At 42.6% G+C, this 27,981-nt stretch overlaps 1 protein-coding gene across 5 annotated transcripts in view; it reads left to right on the top strand.

Annotated features, from left to right (window-relative positions):
- slc12a7b (solute carrier family 12 member 7b) overlaps nucleotides 1–27,981 on the top strand; it is a 92,845-nt gene that overhangs the window by 14,595 nt on the left and 50,269 nt on the right. Inside the window, exon 1 of one of the 5 annotated variants that reach the window (XM_080418183.1) lies at nucleotides 7,386–7,761. The exons of the other annotated variants lie outside the window; for them this stretch is intronic. Coding sequence (XP_080274309.1) covers nucleotides 7,641–7,761 — 121 coding nt within the window. The 5' untranslated portion in view covers nucleotides 7,386–7,640. Of the gene's footprint in view, nucleotides 1–7,385; nucleotides 7,762–27,981 lie in introns of those variants that run through there. 5 annotated transcript variants of the gene reach the window in all.

Here is a 27,981-nt window from a genome sequence, read left to right as displayed (position 1 = left end):
TACAAGTGCCTTCTGCCTACATTAACATAACTCCCAAGGTGTCATTTTAGCTATAGCTTTTATTTTATACTTTGACTAAACTGTTAGGATTTAGAAGACATTTGTAGATGGAATGGCTTAATAGTGAATTTACTCTTTTAACCAGATGAGGGCAGCAGAGTGCCATTAAGTCTTGACTTCATGATCTATGAGTATAGTGAAACTGACTGAAGCAGTAGCAATCGACTAGGGTGTCTATGAACATTACATCATCAGGCCAAACGAGGATAAGCTGTGTGAATCTGAATCTGATCACTATTTGTTTTTCCCTTTCAAACGGTTGCATACGTTTTGCTGAGAGCTTCTTTCCTATTACTACTTGACCTCAGTTTCAAATTTCAGTGAAGCTCAAATCCCCTTTTGTCCCAGTGTCAGATGAGCAAAAATTGTAAATTTCAACCTTCTGTTTTATTAGATTGTGCAGTTAAGTGTGAAATAAATTATTATTATTATTATGAGTACATTCATTGAATAATGTACTAAATTCTCAGTATTCTATGCCTGAATACCGGGGTTGCCTGATGCAATTACCAAGATACATGACTCCCTCCTTGAACAGGGAACAGATAAATACCTTTATTACCTCTGTTGTTGTACCATGCTTCATGGACATTCACTTCATACAACGTTGCTAAATGGATTTCTCTATGTACTGGAAAGAATTAGGCTACCAGGATTCCCCTCAAGGTTTTGTTGCGTTTTGATTGATTTGTGGTTAGTTTGGAGTGCTACAGTTGTACATTGCTCATTACCAGGCATGCACAGAAGCAGGGTCCAGGCAGACATAGGTCTACAGTAGGATGTTGAACTGCCAGCCATAAAATCCGGAATGATTATAGTTTACCGGACATCATCTGGTTTCAAGTACGGGCAGCCATTTTCAATTTCAGTGCATGACTGTCAAGCAGCTCCATGATTGTAAACCAACAACAGTTACAGGTAGAATTTATATTTTGGATTTTGAACATCAAGGAGTAATGTAAAAGTTTTACTTAGCCTAACAGCTTCATCTTGCACAAGTGGATTAATTAGCTACATTATTAGCTATAGTTGCACATTTTGTGTTCATGGCTGGCTGGGTGTGTAATTATTTCTCAACAAAATAATGCAGCATAAGCATTTAATATATTTCTTCACAATAACGAGCAATCAAAGGGTGCTCAAAAATAGACGCTTTGGAATAATCCATAACATTGATTGGCAAAATATAGGCTACTCAGTGCTCACACTTACTCACACACTGTCATAGTGACATAATATTCAGTGGTGAGTGCCATCCATGTGTCTGTGGTTAGAGGGAGGTTTGGGACAGTACAGTCTCCTCATAGTCAGAGCTCTTCAGTTCAAGTGAAAACGTTTTGGCCCGTGAACCGTAGGTCGTACAATCAAAAACATTCCCCTGAATTAGTTGCATGATGATGCTTGCAACGCCCCTGGTTATTTGTGCCAGACTTGATTTTCCGCCATTTTTGTGTTTTCTTCAAAACACACTTTTTGCAACTACTCCTACAAATGTGGTCCCAATTCTCACACAAATCAGTACACATTCATTATGTATGGAGCCATGTGATCAAGATGTATCAGTCACATTTGTCATATTATATTCCATTCCAAATGGGTATGACCGACTCCCGAAATGTGTGTGCCCTGGGTAAGCAACCCGGCCCGAGGAGCGCACTTCTTTCTAGTTGCTGATTTGTGGTAGGACAGTTTTGCACAGCTTGCATTTGACTTGCAGCGTTTGTTTTTTTTACCGTCCAGGATGTCCGGAGAGAATGATATTTTCCGGCTTTTGTGACGTAAAAACAATTAAATAAATATAACGGCAATTACCCTCTGGTCCAGGGTGCTAATAAAAATCAGTTTCAGGAAGTATGTGTAAGACAGAACCGGGCCTGATTCCATGCTCTCAGCATCTGAAGCCGTAGTCACTCACTGTCCCTGGACTGTCCTTGGTCTATTTGTTGCTGCATATCTGATTCTCCTCGCCTCTCCTCGCTGTGGGATGAGATCGATCAAATGCTCCCTATTCTGGGACCTGAGATGTGATCCAATACACCTCCAGGCAGTGCCGGGAAGTGCACATCATCCTCACCATCTGAGAGGAATGACAACTGTGTCTATTGTCGCTGTCAGGCGGAAACCTTGTATGTCCAAAACTTTCTTTTCAGGAAATGGAAGAAAGAAGTTATTAAAAATCTTTCAAAATATTCAAAGATAGTGAAAAATTGCTGATCTACAAGCTCTCATCTTATCACAACGCAACGCGTTGTGAGCCTGTAGATCAGCTCTTTTCCCAGACGGCCTCCTCTACCCTCTCAACTACAGTCGCCCGTGAGGACACACATGAGGAAGGGAGTTTATTTTTGGCCAGCAGGTAGTTATAGTCCCGACGTGGTTTTTGCAAAAGTTGATTTACTGCAAAACACTTTTAGCCTGATTATCAGCCTGAAGCTGCGTGGAGCTTCAGTCTGAAATTGGCTGCTGTGTCGGCGATTACGAGGGGGAGGGAATTCGAATTTCCCTAAACCAATCACAAAGAGATCCACGGATCCGCCTACATCTGATGTCATCGCACAGCTTGTTGGCTTGTCGTTAGACCCACCCCCACCTCCGACTCTCATTGGACGGTACTTTTTGGTATCGAAGAAAGTCCTGGGCTCACATTTCAACACCAGACCAAGAGGCAGTCCACTCAGAGAGTGGGCGGGGTCTATGGTTTTGAACCAGGCTAAAGCACTTTGCTACTGTATATGGGGACATTAAAATCACAAGGATCAATAGGGTGAATGAAGGCATATCGTGTGTGTGTGTGTGTGTGTGTGTGTGTGTGTGTGTGTGTGTGTGTGTGTGTGTGTGTGTGTGTGTGTGTGTGTGTGTGTGTGTGTGTGTGTGTGTGTGTGTGTGTGTGTGTGTGTGTGTGTGTGTGTGTGTGTGTGTGTGTGTGTGTGAATATAGATACATCATTTGCTACTGTGTACAGTGGAGTTACAGGAGAGGGGAGATAACACGTGATAAAGTGGGGGGTTTAGTCAGCGAGATTGTATGAGCATCTCCTAAAAACCAAACCCCCACGTCTGAGGATGAACTGTAGGCCTTTAACACATCCACTGCCAAGGGCTAATCTCATAATGTACTCACCAGTGCCAAGGTGTTTTTGTTGTTTTTTTGTTTTTTTCATGTCGCCATAGATCTTGTTAAAATCCTTAAGATTGAGCGCTACACAGTCTGTTTACATCCGCGCGATCTCCCTGTATCTCCCAGTGAAAACCACGTGTCAAACGGGGCATCCATGTTTGAGTTAGAGCGGATTACGTTAAACAGTGAAATGCGAGGAGAAAAAACTACAGGAAGAGAATTGAGTTTCAGTTTCGTCTGTAGAACGAGGGCGGGCGTGATCGTGAAAACCGGATCCCAAATAATTCTATTTCCTGTCATCAAACCGGAAACGGAAGTGGATCAAAAAAATTCCGAAAGTGCACCCGGACCGCGCATGCGCGAAAAGACCGCAGCCCGTAGGGCTACGGTCTCGGCGCTTAACAGTTGGATTTAACGGCCCGTAGGGCTACGGTCTTGGCAGTTAATGTGTTAAGGCCTAATCATGTCTAGTGAAAGATTCTATTTTTGGGTATGTTGACCACATGACAGACATTTTAATTTTAAGAGTCTTTGTCCTCAAATTGAACAAAGCCAAGGTTGTATGTACCTTCTTACTTGTGTATTGAAAAAAATACATAATAGTAATCGTCTCAAAGGAGGCCCAGTGAATACCCAATAAGACAGGATTCCCCAGAGAGCAGGATTTGTCTGTCTGGGCCTCGTTGGTAATATCAGGGCCAGACAGTCTGGACTCAGAGGAGGCTTTTGTGTGTAGGTTGATGTCTGGAACATTCACATTGCTTTCATTCTTATGCCTCCAACTGATCATACACAGTCAGCGAGAGAACTTCACATCAAGCGCTACAGTACTGTGTGCCATTAATCCATTAAGACTTGAGGCCCATTCTAAAAAAAATAATTAAAATCCTAACCGTTTTTTTTTTACATTAAAAATATAGAAATAAAAAATATCTCAAAATATTTTGTTCCAGGGACCCCCAGAAGCAAAGATTTGAGTTACTAATGTTTGCTTTAAAAATATATATATTAAAAGATTTGCACACATTTTCAAGATTTTTCAAAAATAGCAGATCTACAAGCTCATAGCGCGGCACTCGGTGCCGCGCTATGAGCTTGTAGATCTGCTATTTTTGAATAGCCAAAGAAATCTAAAATGACACAGATGCGTTCCCGGTCTTAATGGGTTAAACCTATAGTATTACATGTGCTATCAGGCTAGCTAACATCTGCTAAACGTTTACAAAGCTAGCTATAGCCTAAACTATACATGTTATCTCAAAACAGTGGGGTCCAGGGGACCACTGTTCCTTGAGAGGGTTCCAAATAGACCCTTAGTTACATGTCTGTAACTCTGAGAGTGTGCTTAATTTTTACGGGTCCATTTGGTTCCATTTATACATTCTCAGAGTTGTGGGGGTCCTTGCAATTAAAAACGTTTGAGAACCACTGCTTTAAAAGCTTGTTTTGTGAAGACAGCTTATAATGCAAGCTTTCAGTGCTTTTTTTTTTACGTCAATGTTAAAATGTGTGTTGTGTTCTCATAGCCTGACTCTCTTGACCAGCTGTATGCCTCTATGCCTGAATACTGGGCTGCCTAATGCAATTACCAGTTACATGACTCCCTCCCTGAACAACAGGGAACAGATAAGTGCCCCTCGCCCTGTTTATTACCTCTCTGCTGTACCATGCTTCATGGACATTCATTTCACACAGCGTTGCTAAATGGATTTCTCTATGTACTGAAAGGATCTTATTATATTGTTGTCGATCCAATTACTGCTTTGTCTTCTAGGACATCATGACTAGTAACTAGTAAGTACGAATTATGAGGTTTAGGCTAGAAATTATGTGATAAATTATGTGAAAGAGTCCTGAACTGAGGGTGTGCCAAAACCTCACTTGGATGCTGTGGGGAGTTTTAAGGGCGTGGTGAGTGTCTAAAGAATGCCTCACAGCTATTTCCTGAGTCAAAGCCTTTACCATCACGATACCAACATTTTAGCCGATCTCTGGTAAATCATTAATTACATGCATCATAATATCAGTGTGAGATATCTGAATTACTTCAACATCAGTTTGATACCGGTAACACATTTGTAAGTAATTATCGTCCGATACCGATATGATTGTTGTGATTTCGGTTGACCAACCATATGGTCACTCAAGAGTCTCCCTCTAACTAAGGGTGGCGAGTCATGTTTCTGGTGAGTCGCGTGCGCGGAGAACAAGATGACACCAGGCAGTGTCACACGGCAAGCTCTGAAGTTTACTACACACATAGGGAAATATATACACAGTATTGGACAGTGGACACATGACGTGACCAGAAGATATGAAAACAAGGACAAGAACAGAATGGATAGGAATAGAACATGCATCTCATATCATTGTGCGCACACAGACGTCAGTCTCTCTGATAAAGTAGTTGATGGTCATCGTATCACGGATATCAATATGCTTACGTAGATGCACATGTGTGTACTGGGTCAAGCAGATAAAGGTCATCAATCATGACAATGATGAACGATATATCGTACATCCCTACAATCACATCACTACACTCGTGACAGTGCTGGTTAAATTTGACAGTTCAAGAGTCAAAGACCCTGTGTGTTCCTCCTTATCTGTACTGTTTGTTTGAGTTGTCTCAGTAGTGTCGTTGTCCTGTTGCAGCGTCACAACGTTGAAGTAAAGTCGTATTTTTAAACTTTCAAAGCACATTCCTGGAACGAGTATTGCCAGACAGACTGGCTTATTGGCAGACGAGCTTACTCTCCTCAGGAAATGCTCAAGACTCAAGAGGGTCAGACATACATTACTGTAAGTCTGTCAACCCCTCTCTCTCTCTCTCTCTCTCTCTCTCTCTCCCTCTCTCTCTCTCTCTCCCCGTCTGTCTCTCTCCCTCTCTGCCTAATTCTGTCTCTCTACCATAGTCTCTCTTATCAATTAAATTCCATTCAAAGGAGCTTTATTGGCATGAGAAAATCTCTCTCTCTCTCTCTCTCTCTCTCTCTCTCTCTCTCTCTCTCTCTCTCTCTCTCTCTCCCCCCCCCCCCCCCAGGCCCTGCTCCATCCTTCCGTTGAGTGTATTGATCTTGTAGATGATGTCATGATGGGGAACTGAAGGGTAGAGTTATAGGAACTTGTTCTGGGTGGAGCCCCCAGATGTTATGAGGTCACATGTGGCTCAAGCTCCTTTTGTGTTATGAAAGAATCTGCTTATCTCCTTCCTGTTGCTGTGTGTGTGTGTGTGTGTGTGTGTGTGTGTGTGTGTGTGTGTGTGTGTGTGTGTGTGTGTGTGTGTGTGTGTGTGTGTGTGTGTGTGTGTGTGTGTGTGTGTGTGTGTGTGTGTGTGTGTGTGTGTGTGTGTGTGTGTGTGTGTGTGTGTGTGTGTGTGCGCGCGCGCGCGCCCCGGCTGCATCTGTGCCCGTTTCCACTGGAATCTGCCTCGGGTGGTCACTGGTGGCTAGTTGGACCTAGACGTGTTCCTGGTAGTCGGACGTAGCCCCCCCCCCCCCCTCCCTCCTCACAGTAAGCTCACCTCATCCCACAACCACTTTCCACTTTCTCATATGGTCACGCATTATGTACGAGCATACTGCAAACCCTGAGCCTTCTCATGAAGCTGTCTGTCTGTCTGTCTGTCTGTCTGTCTGTCTGTCTGTCCATCCTGCCAAACACAGCTCTCTGCTGCTTGAGGATCAAAATGCTCTCTGCTGTCCAGACCGAGGCGTGCATAACGCTGAGCTTATATGTTTGTGTGTGTGACGTGTATTCACTCTAAAGGTGTGTGTTTTTGAGAGAGACCACACTACGTTGGAGGAAGTGTATGCACGAGAGAGAGAGAGAGAGCGTGAGAGACAGAGAGAGGGAGTGTGTGTGTGTGTGTGTTTGAGCGTGTGTAAAACCCCACCTCCACAGTGGAGCTGCTGTGCAGACTTCCTCCTCTTGTTCAACGAACACTGATGGCTCTTTGTTGAAGAACGTGTGTGTGTGTGTGTGTGCGTCTGTGTGTGTGTGTGTGTCTCTTTGCAATTTCCATGGAGGATGTTAATATGTATCTAATGTGTGTGTGTGTGTGTGTGTGTGTGTGTGTGTGTGTGTGTGTGTGTGTGTGTGTGTGTGTGTGTGTGTGTGTGTAGGTCCTGCCCACTTTGGGCGGGGCCGTCCCGTGCTTCCTTATTTGGAAGAGGGATCACATGGCTGTTCTGTGGTTTCCCAGCGATACAGGAGAAAACTGAGAACTGGAACCCAGCAGCAGCTCAACACAAGCCGGCAAAAGTACAACACCTACATAGAGAGAGAAAGAGAGAGAGAGATAAAGAGAAAGCAAGGGAGAGAGAGAGAGAGAGAGAGAGAGTGGGAGAGCTGCATAAGAGAGAGACTTTGACTGGCTGTGTGAGAGAGAGAGAGCAGAAAGATAAGAGTGAGTGGGGCGAGTAACGGGACTGCTGAGTGAGGATAGGCGTGTGGTTGAGAAAATGCCCACCAACTTTACAGTGGTCCCGGTGAACGATGGCAAAAAAGGGACGATCGAGGAAGAGGATGCGGGTGATGACGACAACGCGCTGAGAGAGGAAGATGAGGACGCGGCCCGCGAGCGTGAGTCAGTTTTCTCTTTTTTATCCCCTCAGGGGGTTCAAAAGTTCTCCTCTTCCACACTGCGACCGCTAAAGAGATGAGTCAGGCTGCCCCGGGCAGCCCTCCTGACAGGTTGAAGTTTTCACAACTTGTGTGTGTACTAAAAAAAAAGTACAGTTTTTAACCCATTGAGACCTGAAGCCGATTCTACGTGTCTCCTAAATCTCAGTATTCTGAAAAACGTATGTTTCTATATCAGTGGTGCTCAATCTTTTTCATGTCAAGGACCCCCAAAATTATATGTATTTGGCCGCAGACCCCCATCAAAATATTTTGTTCCAGGGACCCCCCAGAAGCAAAGATTTGAGTTAAAAATGTTCGCTTTAAAAGTATTTATATTCAAAGATTTGCACACATTTTCAAGATTTTTCAAAAATAGCAGATCTACAAGCTCGTAGCGCGGCACTCGGTGCCGCGCTATGAGCTTGTATATCTGCTATTTTTGAATAGCCAAAGTGTAAAATAAAGCTTTTTAGCTCAAAACTAAAATTGACACAGTTCCAGGTCTTAATGGGTTAATCCTCGGTGTGTGAACAAGAAGCAACACTTGACCAATTATTTACAGTGTTCTTCTGCAGTGTTGCTCATTATGTGTTGATGAGTCATCTCTTGGTGACTTGTCCCTCACATGAGACTTATCAGCAGTTGAGAACATTCTAAAGTTTTGTTTTTGCAGAAAGCGGTAGCTGATGTTTTCACAATACAGCGATTTCAATTTGTGCCTATTGGTTGGCAGAGTTTTTTTTGTCTTCTCACGTGCGGTGTGTGTGTGCGTGGGAGGCGATCGCGTGCAAGACACGGTTGGTTTTAGTGGGTCTGCGAGAGAAGACGGTTTCCCCTTACGTTTGAGCGGTTTTAAACTGTTCCAGTGTAGCCTCTTTTCTCTAAGTCTCTCTCCTATATCTACTTTATTTCCCTTTATTTTATTGCTGACCCACCACTATCTAACTAACTATCTCAGCTCCTCCTTCCTTGCTGTCGCGTTTGACTCTCGTCTTTTCTTTTTTTAGCCTTGTTAAGGTCTTGATTCTCTTATCTCTGACCCATTTTGGGCCATCATGTCTGGAGTCTGAGAGTTCAGTTAACAGTCAGGAGTTTTGTGTGTGTGTGTGTTGTATCTTGGGCAGCCCAGTCTTTCCCATATCTTCGTTAGCATCTCTCTGCAGTCTGCAGTGATCATCACCTGCATTGCAGCTCAATGTCAACGGGGCACAGCAATGAACTTGACAACACGTCCTCGATGAGTAGAAATGCCCTGGTTGTTCTAGTGACTGTCCCCTGATTTCCACAACAGTCCATGTGTTTTGTCAAAATGCCCCCCCCCATCACATGCTCCACACACCGACACCAGCAGTGCTGACTCAGCGTATGTCTCTTTGGATAAGAGGTTCCTCAGGGCAGCTAAATACCTCATATCTACCTGTGAAACATTTCTGGATATACAGCATGAGACAACCGTGACTTTGCTGATCCGCTGCAACCAGTCTTAAGTCATACAGACAGAACACAGTACAGTAGGCTATTTCAGGAGAGGTCACCGAGTTTACTTTTAACAAACTTCTCTCTCTCTCTCTCTAACACTCCCAGTATTGTTAGCGTTGTTGGCGGGGGTTCCCTCCCGGCGCTTAATTTCAGCTGTGGAGCTGCAATTATGGCCACATGCTGTGCGGGGTTTTACAGACTGCTGTGGAGAGAATGGCTTCCTGTTATGATGCTTATGTGAGAGGTCCTACTGCGTTGTGTATATACAAGGAAACCCCTTTATGTGTGCGTGCGTGTGTGTGTGTATGTGTGTGTGTGTGCGCGCGCATGTGCAAGGCAAGTGTGTCTTTTGTTTGCACCATTTCAGCTTACGGCTAGTATGTACTGGAGAGAGACTGGACTGAAGTGACGGCCCCTCCCTCACTCAGTATGGCCAAAAAACTAAGTTGAGCATGTGGTTTGAAACACCGACAAAATTCCCTTTTGAATCATTTCATGCGTACGTGTACAAGTCTGTTTGTATGACACTATTCTAGAGACAGCATGTGCGTGTGCGTGCTGGCATTAGAAGGCTTCCTGGGCAGCCTTAACATGTATTGTTGAGCAGAGAAGAGGAGGAGGGAGTCGGATATCAACCGATGTTATTGATTGGCATGCTGGCTGGCTTCCCGTTGGCCAAGTGGAGGGAGGTGAGAGTGAGACCCCGCCTCCTGGCAGTCGGTCAGTCCGTCATTCTCTCTGTCTCTGAAAGTGCTCTGGCAGGACTCCCAACTCCCAACAGTTACAATCACACACACTGGCCTGTCCCAAATCAATCCCTGTATCTTTCCCCTCTGTTCTACTTTTTACTCAATCTCTCTCTCTCTCTCTCTCTCCTAAAGAGAAAGAGAGAGAGAGACAGACAGAGTGACCTAAATGTAATGACCATAAGACACACAGAATATTAGTTTCCCAATACCCTGGTGAATTACATTTCAAAGCAAGTATACACATACTTGCTTTGAGCTCTCAGTGACTCACTCTGTATGGTTTGCTTTTGCTCTGAAATGAAGATTCAAGCTTAGCTTTCTTGTCACTAAAAAAAAATCTGCCCTGAAAAACAAAATAAAATATCACCAAATGTAACCAATTCATTCAGTCTGTCTGGCTAGTGTTGTACCATGTGGTCTGCCCTGGACATGCCCTTGCCTTACAAGTTCTAAACACAGCATTTTCAGAGTGCTGTAAATAGAATGGATGTTGACAGAGCAGTTAAACTGTTTGTGGCGGGCCTGGACCTTTTAATTTTTCGTGCTTTTTGGAACTGCCCACAAGTTAATTGAAAAGGGGCATTCTGAGCATTGCTGGGTAGAGAATATTTTGTTTCCACATAATTTGGAATAAACATTGGCCATCTGTTATTATATTAGTCATCAAGCCCTAACCTTGTATATGCTTTTTAGTCTTTGGGAGGGTTGGGAGAACTGGGGGCGTTTTGCTTTATTTAGATTGGAAGGTCAGTGTAGATAGGCAGAATGAAACCAGGGATCCACCGTTGCACCGGCCCACTATTTCAGCCTGCCAAATCAGTTGTTCACCTTTTATTACCATGTCATAAAAGCTCATTATGAGCTTGTAGATCTGCTATTTTTTGAAAAAATTGTGCAAGTCTCTGAATGTACGTTTTAATATTATTATTTTTTACGCGAACATCTGTAACTCAAATCTTTGCTTCTTGGGGCTTTCTTAGACTTTTCATGATTTTTTCCAGCACCTCAGCAATCATAGAAATACCACTGCCAATCCCTGGCAAATGTACTGTAGGTGAAATGACTCAGGCCCAGGTAGTAGCCTAAATGCCTAGGAGCCATCAGGTGGTGGCGCAGAGGGGCCTCTTTGTGTCCGTCTGTCTGCCCTGGCATGTGGCATGTGTTTCCTGTTTTATTCCCAGACAGGTCTGCTTTTGTTTAAAAATGTTTTTCTTTTTCTTTTTTTGGGGGCCTTTGCTTCTCTCCTTTTCTCTGTCCATTCTCCTCTCTTTTTTTCTTGTTTTCTCTGCCTCATCTACTCATTCTACTGTATATTATTAGTTTGTGTTTCCTTGCTTTTTATTGTTAAGTTCAGAGTTGTCACAATACCAGGTTTATTATACAGGCAGCAGATGCAATAATGGCCGATTCAAGCTGTATTAATTAACCTTTATTGATGATTGTCTAATGTCCTTCCTAACCACACATACTGTAGGTTTAGGTTACTTGCTATTCCTGTGTAAACCAGAAATGGATGTGGAGGTTCTACTGTAGAAAGACGATACATTTTCTCAATTTCCATGCTGTTGTTTTTTGTTGTATTGGGTTTGTTTGCCAGATATTTTGTGTTTGCTTTTTTAGCTGTCATCCTTCTAACTATAAACCTTTCAAATTTGTAATTTACTGTGAGAAGATTGCAGTTAGAATTTTTTTTTTGCAGACATTCCTGTTTATACAATTTTATACATGAAATCAGCCCCAGAACAGGACTGTAGAGCTTACTCAACTATATCATCACACGTGTTTTAGATGCTCTTTGCAAGGCCTTAAAACATTTGGGGCGAAATAACCCGCGACAGAGGGATTTTTCAGTTAGCCAAGGCATACTTACAGGAGGCCCTGAGAAGTGAAGCTGGGAGGCTTTGTCTAAGGTTATTTAGATTAGATAGCCTCAGCGTGAGTCTGTATCCTGATCCAGCTGTGTTGCTCAACACTTCAGCGGCGTGTTTGTCTTTTTACTGAGGGCAGCCTGCGCGCCCTGTAAAACAGTATGTCCATGTTATTCCATCTGGAGTGAGGCCCATCGGTAGATCGAGGGAGACAACGTAACCGTGGAGAATGTAGGCACATCACAATTATTTTAGCTAATCGTAATTGTTTTACATAATCGTTTCCATTCATTTGTATAAAATCACTTGGATGAAATTAACAAATGTCATATTTCCCATCTCTGGTTGTTGTGCTTTTGGTTGACCAACCGGTCCCCTACGAGTCTCCATCTAACTAAGGGTGGTGAGTGATGTTTCAGTTGAGCGGAGAACAAGATGACACCAGGCAGTATCACACTACAAGTTCCGAAGTTTAATACACACATGGAGAATATATATACAGTATTGGACAGTGAACACATGACGTGACCAGAAGATATGAAAACAAGGACAAGAACAGAATGGATAGGAAGGAATAAAACATGCTCTCTGATAAAGTAGCTGATGGTCGTCGTATCACGGATAATATATCAATATGCTTACGTAGATGAGTGATTCCACATGTGTACTGGGTCAAGCAGATAAAGGTCATAATTCTTGACACCGGTCATTTCTTAATATATTTCAGAAATAGGCTCTATTTACATGTTTTGTTTACAACGCATAAAAGGCAAACATAAATGTAATTTTTATTTATCTTCCAATGTAGAATGCCAAAAACACAATGAAATTATGAATCACAATTCTTTGAATGACAATTGATAGGACACACTCTGACATCCAAAAGTTGCTGGCTGTGCTCTAGACTGGTGATGGAGTCAGGTGTGTGAAAGACCTGCAGTAAGTGAAATAGACTGAATATTAGCCGTTAGCGTTACCCTAACAATGACCTACAAGCGTACACAATGGACTGACATCCTCTGTCTATCACACAAACACACGCGTGCACCATGTCACAGACGCATTTGCGGAATTCCATCGTGGGGTCAGTCGGAGTGCATCGCTACGCTAGCTGTCCCCTTGACAGAGAGAGTAGTGGGCTGTTTACAGGTTGGGGGGTGCAAGAGGAAGGCTACAAGAAACTTTGTTATGAAGGGAATGAAGAGAGGAAGAGGATATGATTTATTTTCCCAAAGGACATGCACCGGTGCACGTGCCAAGCCGATGAATCCGACTAAAGGCAACAAATGACACCGACATCCTTGATGCGAGGGGCAGCGGGAACATGTGACGGGCGCACGTTCAAAGGAATTACACAAAGAGTCCGTCAAATGATCGAGGCGGACATGCTGCCGCCGGTTAGCATCGTCGGAGGAAACGGTTTCGATGAGTCACCTACAGCAGTGGTTTTCAACCCCTTTCATATCAAGGTCCATTATTTATTCGGAATTTGATGAGATTTAGCCTCTCAGACCCAAAACTTTGAATATTTTGTTGCCGTTGGATGAGATTTTGTCCACAATTCCATGCTGTATTGATGTTGGTACCATAGGAGAGATAACAGGCAAACGTTGATCAAAATAACAGTTCTTTAATTAAGTAATGCAGATGTTTAACAATAATTTAACCCTTGAGAGCGTAAAATTAAACCAAATGGACCTGTGAGGTCCATTTGGTCAAGAGTTAAACATCTATAAGGGTCCATTCGGTTTCATTTAACTCAAGAGTTAAAGATCTATAAGGGTCCATTTGGTTTCCAACTCTCCATCATTTAGCTGGGGACCGCCTGGAACCCCCTCAAAGACCACTGGTGGTCCCCAGACCACTGGTTGAGAACCACTGACCTACAGTACCTTTAACCACAATACCACGTGCCATCAAGAGTCAACAGTCACCTCTCGAATTGAGCAGCAATATTATAAAGAGAAGTCACATCAGCTGAAAGAAAATTGTCCACAGTCGATCATGTTGCTTTTACAACAAACATCTGGACTGCATTGATTGAACAGAAAGTTACATAACAATAGCGTGTGATTACATCACTCAAGACATTTTAGTTGATGATTAATTGTCATACAAATAATTGTGGTTAATGATTTCATTGTGTTTTTGGCATTGCACATTGGAGAATACTGTATAAATAAACATGACATTTCTGTTTGCCTTTTAGGCTTTGTAAACAAAGATTGCACAGTGCAGATATGACAAATAACATAAAAGCCTATTACTGAAATGTACAATGGAATGGCTAATAATGACTGGTACCAATAATGAAAATAAATAATGGACTATGGCCAAAATAGGCCATATCCCATATCATTAATAATTTTATACTTTTAAACAAATTGTTTTGAATTTGAATCATTCTGTTTCATCCAGCTGATATTATACAGATGAATGGGCTCAAATAATCAGGTGATTATGTAATAATTGTGACAGGCCAAGTCCTCATAAAGTAGCTGTATTTCAGCCTTAGGCTACGCTGGTAATAAAAAAATAAAAAAAGTGAATTAACTAAATAATAATGTTGACTAACCGGTTGCAACCGGTTTAACGTCCCAACGCTCCAATAGCGGCTGAACGAGAGTTACTTTGCTTCCCTATGGAAGTGCTTTAACTCCTAATTTAAGTCTTATTTCCTAATTCATAGTCCTATTTCATAGTACTTAGCTCCTCCCCCTGCAGCTGTCATTGTGGTTTGACTGATAAGCTGCGTGTGCACACGCACACACACACACACACACATGTTTATTTTTGTCCACATAAACAGAAGTACAAGATGTACAAAGGACATAAACACTGCCAGTGCAGTCAGATAAAGGGAAAACAGCCAGTTACAACGTGCATGTAAAGCAGAGCATTGTTACATACAAAACAAAAGATGGCATATTAAAACACACACACACACACACACACACACACACACACACACACACACACACACACACACACACACACACACACACACACACACACACAGTCTTTGCCTCCTTTTGGTCTATTTCTGTGACTTTCTGGCCTTTTCTATCTTTATTCTGGCTCTCACTGCAGTTTGGATGTGAGTGAGGCACTGAAGGGTCACATGTGTTTCCTCTAGGTTAGATACACAGGGCCGCCGTTGGCCTAGCGGTTAAGGCGCATACCACATATAGGCTCTAATGTGGGGCTGACGACTTTTTGCTGCGTGTCACTCCCTGTCTCTCTCTGTTTCCTGTCACGCTCCACTGTACTGGCAGAAAAGCCCCAAAAATATGTAAAGAAATTACATAAAAAGATACACACACGCACACACATGGGTCGTTTTGAGTCTCACTATGCTTCATCCTTTGACCATTTTTTACAAGCCAAGCAAATTGGACCTTCCTTCGACAATAGAGCTGTGACATTTAGCTTGTTAAATGATTCTGACAAAGTGATGTTAAAAGTGTGTTTTTGGGGCAACCACAACTACCGACACGGCTATCAAACGGCTGCTTAATTGTGGTGCAGAGGTTGTTGTGCACACAGCCCTTTTATCCACAGGTATTCATCTGTGGCTTAGTAGTGGATAAGAGACATTTAGCATGTGTCGTTAGGAAAACATGCAAGTCATGTTTGTTGTTTCCTTGCTAATTGTTGTACCCGCTCCATCGTTTGATTGGCCTGTGATGTGGGAAATTAACTTTCCCTCCCTTATTCTCTACTGTGTCTCCACTGAAAGGTTGTTGCATCAACTAATGAACTGCGGCTTGTGTATAACAGTACTCCCCATGTACGCTGGGAATGTACACTGTTTGTCAGGTCTTACTTTGTGTGTGTTTGGGGAGCATGAATGAAGGTGCACAGCAAATCCCATGGCTATTGCTTGACTTGTAATGTTTAAACTGCTTGGCTAAATACCACATCTATGGGTAATCTAACGGTCATGTCAAATGTTAGGCTTTAGATATTATTGTTTTGGGCTTATATAAGGGTATTAATCTAAATGGTTTGTTGGGGTATTAGTAACTGATGTTGGTTATTAAGAAACCACTGCTTTGTGTGTTTCTTTTCTGTCTCTGGACCACACATTGAATTGGAGTCGGGAACAACTGTCTTAAGTGATTATTGTTGCAATAGATATACTAGTCCATATACAGTAGCCACATTTCCACCCACCGTCCGTCCAGGCTATGGGACCGCAAATACAGATCCTATACTAACGCGGCATTGCCATCAGTCCGGGCTATGGGACCGCAACAGCGAGTACAAATCCCATAGTGAAAATGTTAAAGGTAGGGTAAGTGATTTACTTTGGTTAAAATAAGTGCTAAATAGCTTTATATTCTGATAGTATTCATTGCTATAGAGTGTTTCAGTAAAAGCAGTCTCCCAGGTCTCTCCAGCTCTTTATTAAACAGAAAATGCATTGTCAGTGCTCTCTCCTGATTGGCTTAAATGTTGTCACCTACCTGAAAATGCATCTATATTCTAAACGAGCTGGAGAGACCCCTGTGACCGAGCAAATGCTCTGTAGCAATTACTCTCAGAATATAGTACTTTAACCTTTTAACCAAAAAAAGTATAATACAAAAAAATATCACTTACCCTACCTTTAACATTTTTGAAAAATCTTCAAAGTGTTTGCAAAATGTTTGAATTACAAAAACGCTTGAGCTACTGAAAACTACTGATTTGGGATTTTAGAAGTCATTTGTAGAATCGGCCTCAGGTCTTAATGGGTTAAGATAGCCCTGTGTATAGCACCGAAAAAACTATATGAGCCTAAGAACCATGTTCAGTGCTATAGCAACTTTCTTTTTGTTGTTGTTGTGGTGGTGGTGGCCAACTTCATCCACCTGGCACTTAAGCAACTTATAAGGAGGCATTTCGTGACAGCCTTTCAAATGTGATTAGTTAGGATACAGTGTTCCTCTTGTCAACACAATCATAGGATGCATTATCCTGAATTAGTCGCAGAGGATCAAAGTAACTTGCTGCACCGTCGTCTTCATTAAATCAAATTGGTGACATTAGGCCCTACCTAGAGTGAGGCACAGACAGCCAGACCGTCGTGGGGCCAGCTGAAGAAAACTACCCAAAACAGAGTCCGATGGAGGCCCTACGCTCCATCTAGGAGCCTACAGGAATAAGTCAAGGCCTTACCTGGTCTGGCAACTAGATTAAAGGATAATGGCACAACTATGAAGAAACTTAAATCAATTGATAAATGATAAATTTGATCGGGGATCGACACACTACTGGAATGGGTTCGGCGAGGCGAATCGTACGTGTTGGACGGCGAAGTGGAAGCCGACTGTCTCGTACCCTCCTGCGAAATCGAAAGAGTCTTCAAAGGCAGGTGGGGAGAAGTCGAGCCCTTTCTCGGACTGTTCGGATTCGAAGGGAACGGCCCGGCGGACAACTCCCATTTCGAGGAGCTGGTGACGCCCAAAGAGGTGGTAGGCCGCCTGAAGGCCATTGGCAAGGACTCCGCTCCGGGCCCCGACGGCATCAAAGCGGATCGTCTCTTGGAATGGGACCCCGAAGGGAACAAACTAGCCCAACATCTTTCGACTTGGCTAGTCGCCGGGGAGGTGCCCCCGACGTTCAAAGAAAACAGATCCACCCTCATTCCGAAAAGGGTTGGTTAAGCTGGGGTTGAACCGTGATAAATTTCGCAAATGAAATTTATCGGGCTCTCTCTAAAATTCGCAAATGAACCGTGATAAATTTACAGATTTTTACTTTACTGATTTATTTACTGATTTATAGTTAGTTGCGTGGCATTGTTGTACACCAAAAATAGGCAATCTATAAGCTGTATCACAGTGCAATGCGTTGTGCACAGATCGGCGTGGCTATTTGACAGTGCACAACATGGCATGCAACCAAGTGGCATTAGTTTGCATCATGTACCCTGAGTGGGGTGATGTGTGTGGTTTGAGGTTGTATTTGTCACTCACTCACGCAGCAAAGTGTGGGAATCATGTATTTCTATCCTTGTGGGGGGGGGATACAATCTCCACAAGGATAGTGTGTGTCAAAATGTACCTTGTGGGGACATTCTTCTGGTCCCCATGTCATTTTTATGGTTATAGAGATTGTTTAAGTCAGGGTTACAAGTTAGGGAAATATGCAGGTTGTGGTAAGGGCGATATGTTTAGCATAAGCACAGGTTAAGATCTTGAGATTACAGACACTGTGTGCATGCCTGCAAGTCATTAATTATTTATTGTGACAAGTGGGTGAGACAGTGACACCATCTGGAGAAGGGTGTGTGTGTGTGTGTGTGTGTGTGTGTGTGTGTGTGTGTGTGTGTGTGTGTGTGTGTGTGTGTGTGTGTGTGTGTGTGTGTGTGTGTGTGTGTTTGTCACAGAACATTATGTATGTGTTCTGCATTTGTCTATGTGTGAAAATTAGTAGTCCAAGGAACAAGGAGTTGTTTACAACTGAGCACAGGTTACTCAACAATCGCCTAGCAACATAATGGCTTCATTCTGATGTTGTTTCACACGACTGACAATGGAATCTTCCATTATTGAATGTGTGTTATTCAAACGCTTGTAGGACTGTGTGAAATTACTACTTTATGTACTGAACAATCCTACTATTTTTGGTTTCCCAATTCCAGCTCACGTAATGAGAACTAGATGACTCTGGGGTTGATGAACCCACGAGTTCACACACATGTCTGTTGAATTCAATCCGGGGGCCACTTTGTGACATGCCAGGGACCGCCAAGGATTTGCAGTAGCTGTATGTAATTTAGTTTCTGCCTCCCCCATCTCTCTCACTGTCTCTCTCTCTGTGTCTCTCTCTGTGTCTCTCTGTCTCTCTCTCTGTGTCTCTCTCTGTGTCTCTCTCTTCTCTTCTCTTCTCTTCTCTTCTCTTCTCTTCTCTTCTCTTCTCTTCTCTTCTCTTCTCTTCTCTTTCTCTCTCTTTCTCTCTCTTTCTCTCTCTCTTCACTCTCATGCTCCTAACACACCCCCAACACACTGTTGACACACACGCTCGCACACACACACACTACATCAACATTTCCTCCGGTTCCTCACACACTTAACACATCCACATAGCCTCGACCCCACAGACACCACGCTACGCTAACCGCCCCACCCACCCTTTACTGTGTGTTGCATAACGGACAGCGTTGTTTACCTGAAGGGTTTAAAGGCTTTAGGACTTCACTAAGTGCCAGCCACACACACACACACACACACACACACACACACACACACACACACACACACACACACACACAATAACCACCCTACACCATGCACTATTGGACATCACGCATGGATCTTTCTTATAATGATATGATACCCTCTATTTCAGCACCACTTACACTTATACACATCTGCCATTCCATATTCAGTCATTAACCTTCCCTCATAACATTTTTTTTTTTATAGAACTATATTAATCCTCCAGGATTTTGCCAAACGTTGGTAGTGGTACAGCAGCCAGTAATTAACAAACGTAATAACTAAACCTATATATACATCTCAGTCGTTGTAATTTGTTAAAGAGTCGTAGTTTGTAAAATATTTGTTATATTATTATCAAAATACATAAGCTACCAGCTACTCCTCCCTAGAACTACATAGACATTTTTTTTTGCCAAGCGTTAATACAGGTCAAGGAGCCAAAACAATGGCTTGTACTGTGCTTGTTGAAAGTTTCATTATCAAGCATTGATATGATAACGGGCCGATCATCTTCCCTTGAATGACAGAGCGCTATTGTGACTCCCCCCGGTGAATGACGTCTATGTAGCCTGCATAGCAGCTGTACAGAAGTTCCCCCTGCTACGTTGGGTCCTTAGCAGTGGTGGAAAAAGTACTCAACTTCTTTACTTGAGTAAAAGTATCAATACTGCAATATAGAAGTACTCTGTTACAAGTGTAAGTCCAGAATTCTAAATTTACTTGAGTAAAAGTACAAACGTATTGGCATTAGGCCTGTCCCCGACTAAGGATTTGTTTAGTCGAATCTAATTGGCGACTAATTGCCAATAGTCGACTGGCAGTCAACTAAAAAAAAAATACATTGTATTTCAAAGGGCCAAGTCTACACAGTTTGTTTTGTGTCTCCAGCAGAGTTTCTAGTGTCTCTATGTCTCTCTGGAAGAGGTTGCACATGAACTCTGCAGCCGCACTGAGGCGCTCCAACACACACAATACCAATACAAAGACGAGGAATAAGAAGAATAAAGTGGAAGTTACGTGTGGTTGCAGGTGTAGACTTGGCCAAAAAACAATTAAAAACATTTTTGGCCCTTAAAAAAAGAAGAAGAAGAAAAAAAAAAAAAATTGCCTAGATTCGACTAAGAGACACGCAGTCGACTCGGACCCCCCGCGACTAACCAGTCGACTAGTCGACTTAGTCGAGGTCAGGCCTAATTGGCATCAACATGTACTTAAAGTACCAAAGGTAAAAGTACTAAAATGTTTGAAAATAGCCGATCTACAAGCTGTTGTGAGCTTGTAGATCTGCAATTTTCAAATAGTCTATGTATAAAATAGGGCTAAAGTGGTTAATTAAAGGTAACTAAAGTTTTCAAATAATTTTAGTGGGGTAAAAGTAAAAGTACTGAAAATTTGAAATACTCAAGTAAATTGTACTTAAGTACAGTACTTGAGTACATTTACTTAGTTACTTTCCACCACTGGTCCTTAGCCTCCACTGTGCTTTATAAAAAGGCCAGGATTAGCCTAATCTGGTTAAGTGATTAGATTACCGCCCATTTCACATGCTCTTAGACGCTCAGATTAATGGGCAGCCATGACAGAGGAGGTAGCGCTGCTGGATGCCAAGCTATTACACTGGCTAAAGCCTGCCCTTTGGGGCTAATGGCTGGCCCTATGGGCTTGTGTCGTCTGTCTGCCCCCCCGGAGCTGGGGGCTAGGGCTGGACTTCACCTGCTTTGGCTTCGTCTTGCTCCGGTCACACAGAACATTTTGTCTCCATCTATAGTTGTTACTAGGTAGATTTCCACTCACTTGAAGTATGGCAACTTTGGCAAGCGTTGTAATTGATGAACTGGGATGGAAATATTCATAACCTGGTAGCCTACAGTTTAAGGGCTGCACAATTAAATTGCGCGAAAGGTGGAATTCCAATAACAGAAGACTGTAATTTAAAAAATCATGCAGGTGAAAAATTGGCTTAAAACGGGTCTATAGAAACCAATTTCCCTTCGTCCATATTTTTTCCCAACCCATACCTCCTGCACCTTCAGCCATACTGTGGCGCTCTGATTGATTTACCATTCATCCCATATGTGACCCTGGAGGTGAACGATCGCTCACCGATTCAGCATTCCTGAAGGGCTTCCTAAAAGTAATGAGTAATTATCGATCCAAAATACTTTCCCCTCCGAAGGCCTGGTGGTCATTTATGTACACTGCAGCTAGAATGGAGCACATGTGAGGGAATGAATGACTAATGTTGTTTGTTTGCGTCTTTCTTTCTCGTTGTCTCTTTCTCTCGCTCTTCTTTTCTTTTTCTCTCATCTCTGTTCCTTTTTCTCTTTCCTTAATTTATTCATATATTTCTTTCTTTCTGTCTATGTTTCTTTGACACTTATTACTTATTACTCTTTACCACTATCTCACTCCCCCCCTCTCTGTTTGTAGCCTACTGTTGTTACAGTTATTTTCATGCCTTAAGTAATGATAATGAATTTATTTCTATAGTGCTTTTCTAAACAATGTTACAAAGTGCTTTACAGATATGTTAAAAACAAGCAATAAAACAACCAATGAATAAAAACAACAATGTCAACAATATACAGCAGTAGAAGTGCCAAGTATGTATGTAATATCTACTGTATCTACGTACAGTACTGTAGCTCTCTCTCATCCACTCTCCCCTTACAGCTGTGTCCCTCTACTTTATAACGGCTTTCTTTGCTCCTCCCCTTTCTGTGTGTGTGTGTGTGTGTGTGGGCGTGTGAGTGAGCGTGTGCGCACACTGTATGAGGGTGTTTACACCCAGTACTCATCCGGGATGAGAAGCTCAGAAAGTGCAGGGAGGGAGGGGTCTGTGTGTGTGTGTGTGTGTGCGCACTGTGCACACCACGGGAGGGCGAGGGTGCTTTGTGATGCGTGGCTGATGATGCTGCTGACACTGTCCTCACTGGCGAGTAGTGACACTCACACACACACGCACACGCACACACACTCACTCACACACTCACAACACGCACCATCACAGAAATAGCTGATCCTCAAACACTCACACACACACACACACACACACACACACACACTCAGTATGGGCAGCATCCCTGCTGACTTGCGTACATCACTAGCAGTGGCGCTTCAATTTGGAGACCCTTCTTGTCTTGTACCGGCTGCGCCCCCCTGCTGACAGCCGAGTTGTCAAAGGACTACTACCGCCTAGCGTCCCCCCACCCCTTCGAACCCCCCTCTCTGCCCTGCTCCCAGGCATGGAGGTCATGGAGGGCAGTCAGGGCACGGAGCAACTGGGGGAAACCTCTCGACCAAAGGCAAAGGGTGAGTTGGCTGCTTGTCATCATGGCTGAAGTCAACTGTACGACCACGTCACTCGCCGTAAATAAGGGATTGTCAACTGGAAAACTGTTCACTCTCTACAGCTCACTCCCATCAGACCTGAAAACCTCGCCGAAAATCCCTTATTTTTTGTATAAATGAAGCTTTAGTGAAATAGTAGGAGAACTGTTGGAAGCAGGGATTCAACATAGTCCGGTATCGTTTTCTGCTATACTTTTCTTTCTTTTGACCTAAAACTATCAGAGGCAGAGGGATTTTGATTCTGCATTGGTATTGTTTTTACACTTTAGGTCACCTGAAGAGGGTAGCCATCTGTTTAATTTGGCTTTTACTGTGGAGGTGAAATTGCACTTGCGTAAAGTGAACCGTGGCTAGTGTTCTGTAAGTCTGTTGTGTACCTGTGTGTCAGTGTTTATTTGTGTATTTATCAAATCAAGTTCAACTAAAGTTCGAATTAATTCGTTCTCTATGAATAGACTGAAGGTTGGACTTAAACATACTGTAGGAAAATATATCTTCTACTGCTACTTAAATATCTAGCTCCTAAATTGAGTTTTTTTTCTCATGTTTCTATTGACGTTAGCCTAGAGATTCTAGGGTCTGATGGGAGTGATTTTTGATTGATTGACTCCACACCTCTCTCTCTCTCTCTCTCTCTCTCTCTCTCTGTGTCTCTCTCTCTCTCTCTCTCTCTCTCTCTCTCTCGCGTACGGTGAAGCTATCGATAAAATATCGATATATTGATATGAGAGACTGCATATTGTCTTGGATTTTGGTAGTCGTAACTCGTAATATTGTGATATGGTATAAGTGCTGTCATTTCCTGGTTTTAATCACTTAAGCCCTATTTTATACTTAACATTTCTTAAAAAATAGCCCTATCGACTACAAGCTCACTACGTTGTGGTGTTGTGAGCTTGCAGATTGGCTATATTCAGTTTTTTCACAGGATTTTCTTATGTTTGATAAAACAAAATAAGAACATATTATCATCACAATATCAACATTGAGTTATTTGGTCAAAATTATATATTTATTTCTTCCATATTGCTCAGTCCTACCTTGTGGTGGAGACATAGGAGGAAATGTCTGGTGAGAGTAATATCAACTAGACGCTAGACGGATGCCTGTTGGGCACCGGCCTACTACGTAACGATGCAAGTTGGGAATGCATTCCCCACCCGTTTATGCAATACCCGTTGTACCTATTGTCACTTTGTCAGAGTACCCGTTGTACCCGTTTGTCTGTCTGTGTCCCTTTCATGCCCATATGGAGCAGATGTCATCTATTTATGCCCGTCATGTCAGCATATCGGTCCTATCGGTGGTTCTGGACAGCCGGATCTCCATCCTTATATATGGGCATATCGGTCACCGGACTCGCTTAGGTCCTCTGCGATGCGTGCATAGAGTTGATTGGTCGGACGGTTCTCGAGATATGTCCTTTTATATTGAACATATCAGTCCCAAAAATCATGTGTGGCTTCGTTTAGTGGAAGGTCTTGCTCATGATCAGGAGGTCAGGAGATCAGAAAACAGCTCTTAAATCCACACACTCACACTCACACACACACACACACACACACACACACACACACACACACACACACACACACACACACACACACACACACACACACACACAGTTTTCAACATCACATACACATTCATATACGCATTCATGCTGTACATCAGCAATCACGCAAAGTATTGTCACATCTTATCCCTCTCTCCTTCCCTCCCATTAGTTGCCACTAATTTGATTGACAAATAGACTAGCATGGTAACTTGGGTGCAAGTATTGAAACGTTTTGTTAATATTGCAGAGTTGTCCATAATCATCAGATTATATAAATCAGGGGTGAGGTTGTAGTTCGGCTGTTTGCGCTATTTCCAAACATTTGCTGGCCCCCCATTAGTTAAAACAGTCATTGTATTGTACATAAAGCTTGTAGTTATCAGGTTAGGGTCACTAAAACAACATTGTATTGTTTCAGACGTGGCATGCAGCCTATCCTTGATTCTGTATCGTAAACAGTGAACCAGCCACTTTAGTTCAGTAGCTTCGATGCACCATACTGCCTCCCCTCACTTTGTAGAGTTAACTATTTGAACCCTAGCATCCCTATTCTGGGGGGGAACATCAGCCTAAAATAGCTGAGCTACAAGCTCACATGTTCTGACACGCTGTGAGCTTGTAGATCAGATAGTAGTAGTAGTAGTTGTAGATTTTCAGCGAAGAGATTTGGTGTAGAGGGGAAAAAAGAGCGGACCAAGTACAGACTAGAGCCAACTCGGGTCAAGTTTAATAAGTATATAGGTTTTGCGTGGTGGCATTCACAGTACAATAGATGAAGGCAGTGATGGATGTAACAACCTTTCAGCTGACAGTATTTGTCTCATCATCGCTGCTTTAAACCATTCAATCCGGGAACGCGTCTACAAATGTCTTCTAAATCCTAACAGTTTAAAAAAAAAACGTATGTTGCTATAATATCAGTGGTTCTCAAACTTTTTTCATGTCAAAGACCCCCCCAAAATGATATGTATTTGGTCGCGGACCCCCATCTCAAATTATTTTGTTCCAGGGACCCCCAGAAGCAAAGATTTGAGTGAAAAATGTTCGCTTAAAAAAATATGTTCAAAAATATCCACAAATGTTCAAGATCAAGATTTTTCAAAAATAGCAGTTCTATAAGCTCCTAGCACGGTAACGCGCTATGAGCTTGTATATCTGCTATTTTTGAATAGCCAAAGTATAAAATAATGGCTATAGCTAAAATCTAAAAGGTCACAGATACATTCCCGGACGGAATGGGTTAACTACATAAGAACAATTTGCTGCCAGGAAACATTTGACTTTGTACACTGTATTCACATGCATGTTGCATGGCGGGCCACTTGTCTATTGTAGATTGCCCCCAAATAATTGCGCAATGCCTAGTCAATCACCGTCATTGCAATGGCCTTGAGGACTGAGGAGCTAATATGGATGGATTTCAGAAAGCACTTTGACTGCTATAAAACAGTGACTTCAGACAAAGGATGAGGTAAAAAAGCATACAATAGATACAGTATTACATGTTAACACATAATATGCCTTTATTTGCCCTGGGTGAAGGGAGTGATAAAAGGACTGAAAGGTGAGACTCCATATCAGCCCTGGTGCTGATCTTTGTTATCAGCTGGCCAATCCGAACCTGTCATTTACGTGTTGATCAAATACTGTTGCTAATTGGCAAAAAAATAAATGTATACTTTGTTGAATGACCATGTCGTATGACAAAAACAACATAATTTAGTTAACTTTGTACAGAAGTGCAGGGTGCAGGTAGGTTTGATTATTGTGAGATATTGAAATCATAGAGCTCTTTCAAGCACCACTAAAGGTGTGTTTTGGTTGGACTTTTATCTGGTTTATCTAGTTGAATTTGGAACCGTTCCTCAGGTCTCAGAGTCTCTCCAGACTTTAGCATACTGTGTTAGTTGTTTGGAGTCTCAGTGTCTAACACACCAGATGTTCAGGTGAGTGTACGCAGGACAACTGTTGCATTGTGCTTGATTTGACATTGATTTGTCAACTGGTTTAGCCTCACAATGTTCAATTAGACTTTTAACTGTTGTTATGAAGACCAGTTCAGATCAAGGCTTCACGTTGAGATGGGATTAAACTGGTGACTCCTTGCCAAAGAATCAAGATCTATGACTGTGAACATTTGAAAACCGCTCTGGTCTATGTTTTGTGATTATCAAAGCCAGGAGCACTAGCACAGTTAAACATTTCTTTAGCAATCAATTTGAACTTTTCAAGGACCTGTAGGGAGTGCTCATCCTTAGTCAAAACAATGAAGCTCTTTATACTTTTATCTGTGTGTGATTTCACATGGTACAGTATTATCTGATGAGACAGCAGCCGACTTCAGACATTCATTTCAGACGGGGCAGTTCACGGTTTCACCCCAGGAAAGTTCTATAACAGTCCCCAAAGAACACTCACTGTACGTTACATCAGCAGGAATACTACTCGCCTCACTGCTCACAGCGCAACCTCAGGCTCCCCTTTATGCAACTATAGCAACAGCTGCGGAAGGTTAATACAAATGCATACAGTAGGTGTACAGAGACTGATTAGCCTGTCTTTGTGCATTATTATAAATAAGAAAAAACGAAGGATTAACTTAGGTGTCACAAATAGAGAAGAAGTCTGACGTGGTGTTGTTGTCTTCTATTGGAAACATTGGTGAGACTTAAATGGTGGAATAAAAGGCAGTTGCATGCTACAGGGGCTTAATTGCTTTCATCCATTATTATACGCCACCTGGAAACACATGCGCGTGCGCGCGCACACACACACATAACATATTCTACTCTCATCCTCTTATTATCACTTCTACCTATTTGCTCTGCTCTCTTCCACTTAGGCTCCCATCTCGGGCCAGGTGCGAATGCTCCAAGTGTTGACGTCATGTGGTCGTCGTGACTGTACATTGTTTCCTCAGCATTTCTCAACTGATGAGAGGGAGTTTGTGTCGGCTTTTTTTATAAGAAAAGGTTTAACAAAAGATGACTAGATAGTTTGAGCCTGGAGTCCTGGACTGAGAACGGCCATTATAAAATTTAAGCTAATTATTTCGAAAAATAAGACGTGGGGGGGATGCTTGGATGTACTTTTGTAGCATACTGGCAGTTAATGGAAGTGCTGAGCAGTCAATAATTTTGAGATATTGGCTCCAGACAAACGGACAGAAACACAAACTCAGACACTGTCTTGTAAACATTTTTTTTAACATGACAATTAATAATTCTAGGCCGAAAACGGTTCTGTGTGTAGTCCTTTATGTTTGTAGTTTGTAGTGCCGAAAATAAATATAAACAAAATTAATAAACCAAAAAAGACAAATGTCCACCGTGTTTTACCGACTTTGTGTGACCATCACCTGTGGCCATCACAGACACACACGGAAAGACTCTCTTACAGACAGCTGGCCTATTGCCTAATTGCTAAATGTAACCTGTGCCAAAACAATCTTATAACTAGAAAAAGTGCTCCTCGGAGCACAGGTCTCCGCCAGGTCAGGTAGGTTATTGTGGCCTCCTGGTGGCGCTATAATAGGCCAATGTTTAAAGGGTACCATTTGTTCTTAGGCCTTGCACGGCAATCGGACACTGCATTCATGGTTTGAGGCATTTTGTGCAACTTTTTTTTTTGCTAAATTAGACCTGCTGGTGGCGCTATAACAGGCCAATGTTAAAAGGGTGGCATTTGTTCCTCAACATAGTGTGAATGTGCGTGCAAAGTTTGACCGCAATCGGACGGTGCGTTCATGATTTGCGGAATTTTGTTCAAAACAAGCCACTACTGCAAACTTTAGATGTCAATCTTAGCCAATGAGGATGGAATATGAAAAATCAAACACATCCGTCTTGATCACATGACTATGGAGATCATGTGTACCGATTTGCGTGAAATTTGGATAAAATCGGAAGGAGTAATATAAAGAAATGTGTTTTACATAAGTCGGCCTCCTGGTGGCGCTATAA

The sequence above is a fragment of the Gymnoscopelus braueri genome (assembly GCF_963280865.1).
Source record: "Gymnoscopelus braueri genome assembly, chromosome: 21".
NCBI classification, from domain to species: Eukaryota; Metazoa; Chordata; class Actinopteri; order Myctophiformes; family Myctophidae; genus Gymnoscopelus; species Gymnoscopelus braueri.
Note: the sequence above shows the minus strand (reverse complement) of the source record. Positions and strands in the feature narration are given on the sequence as shown.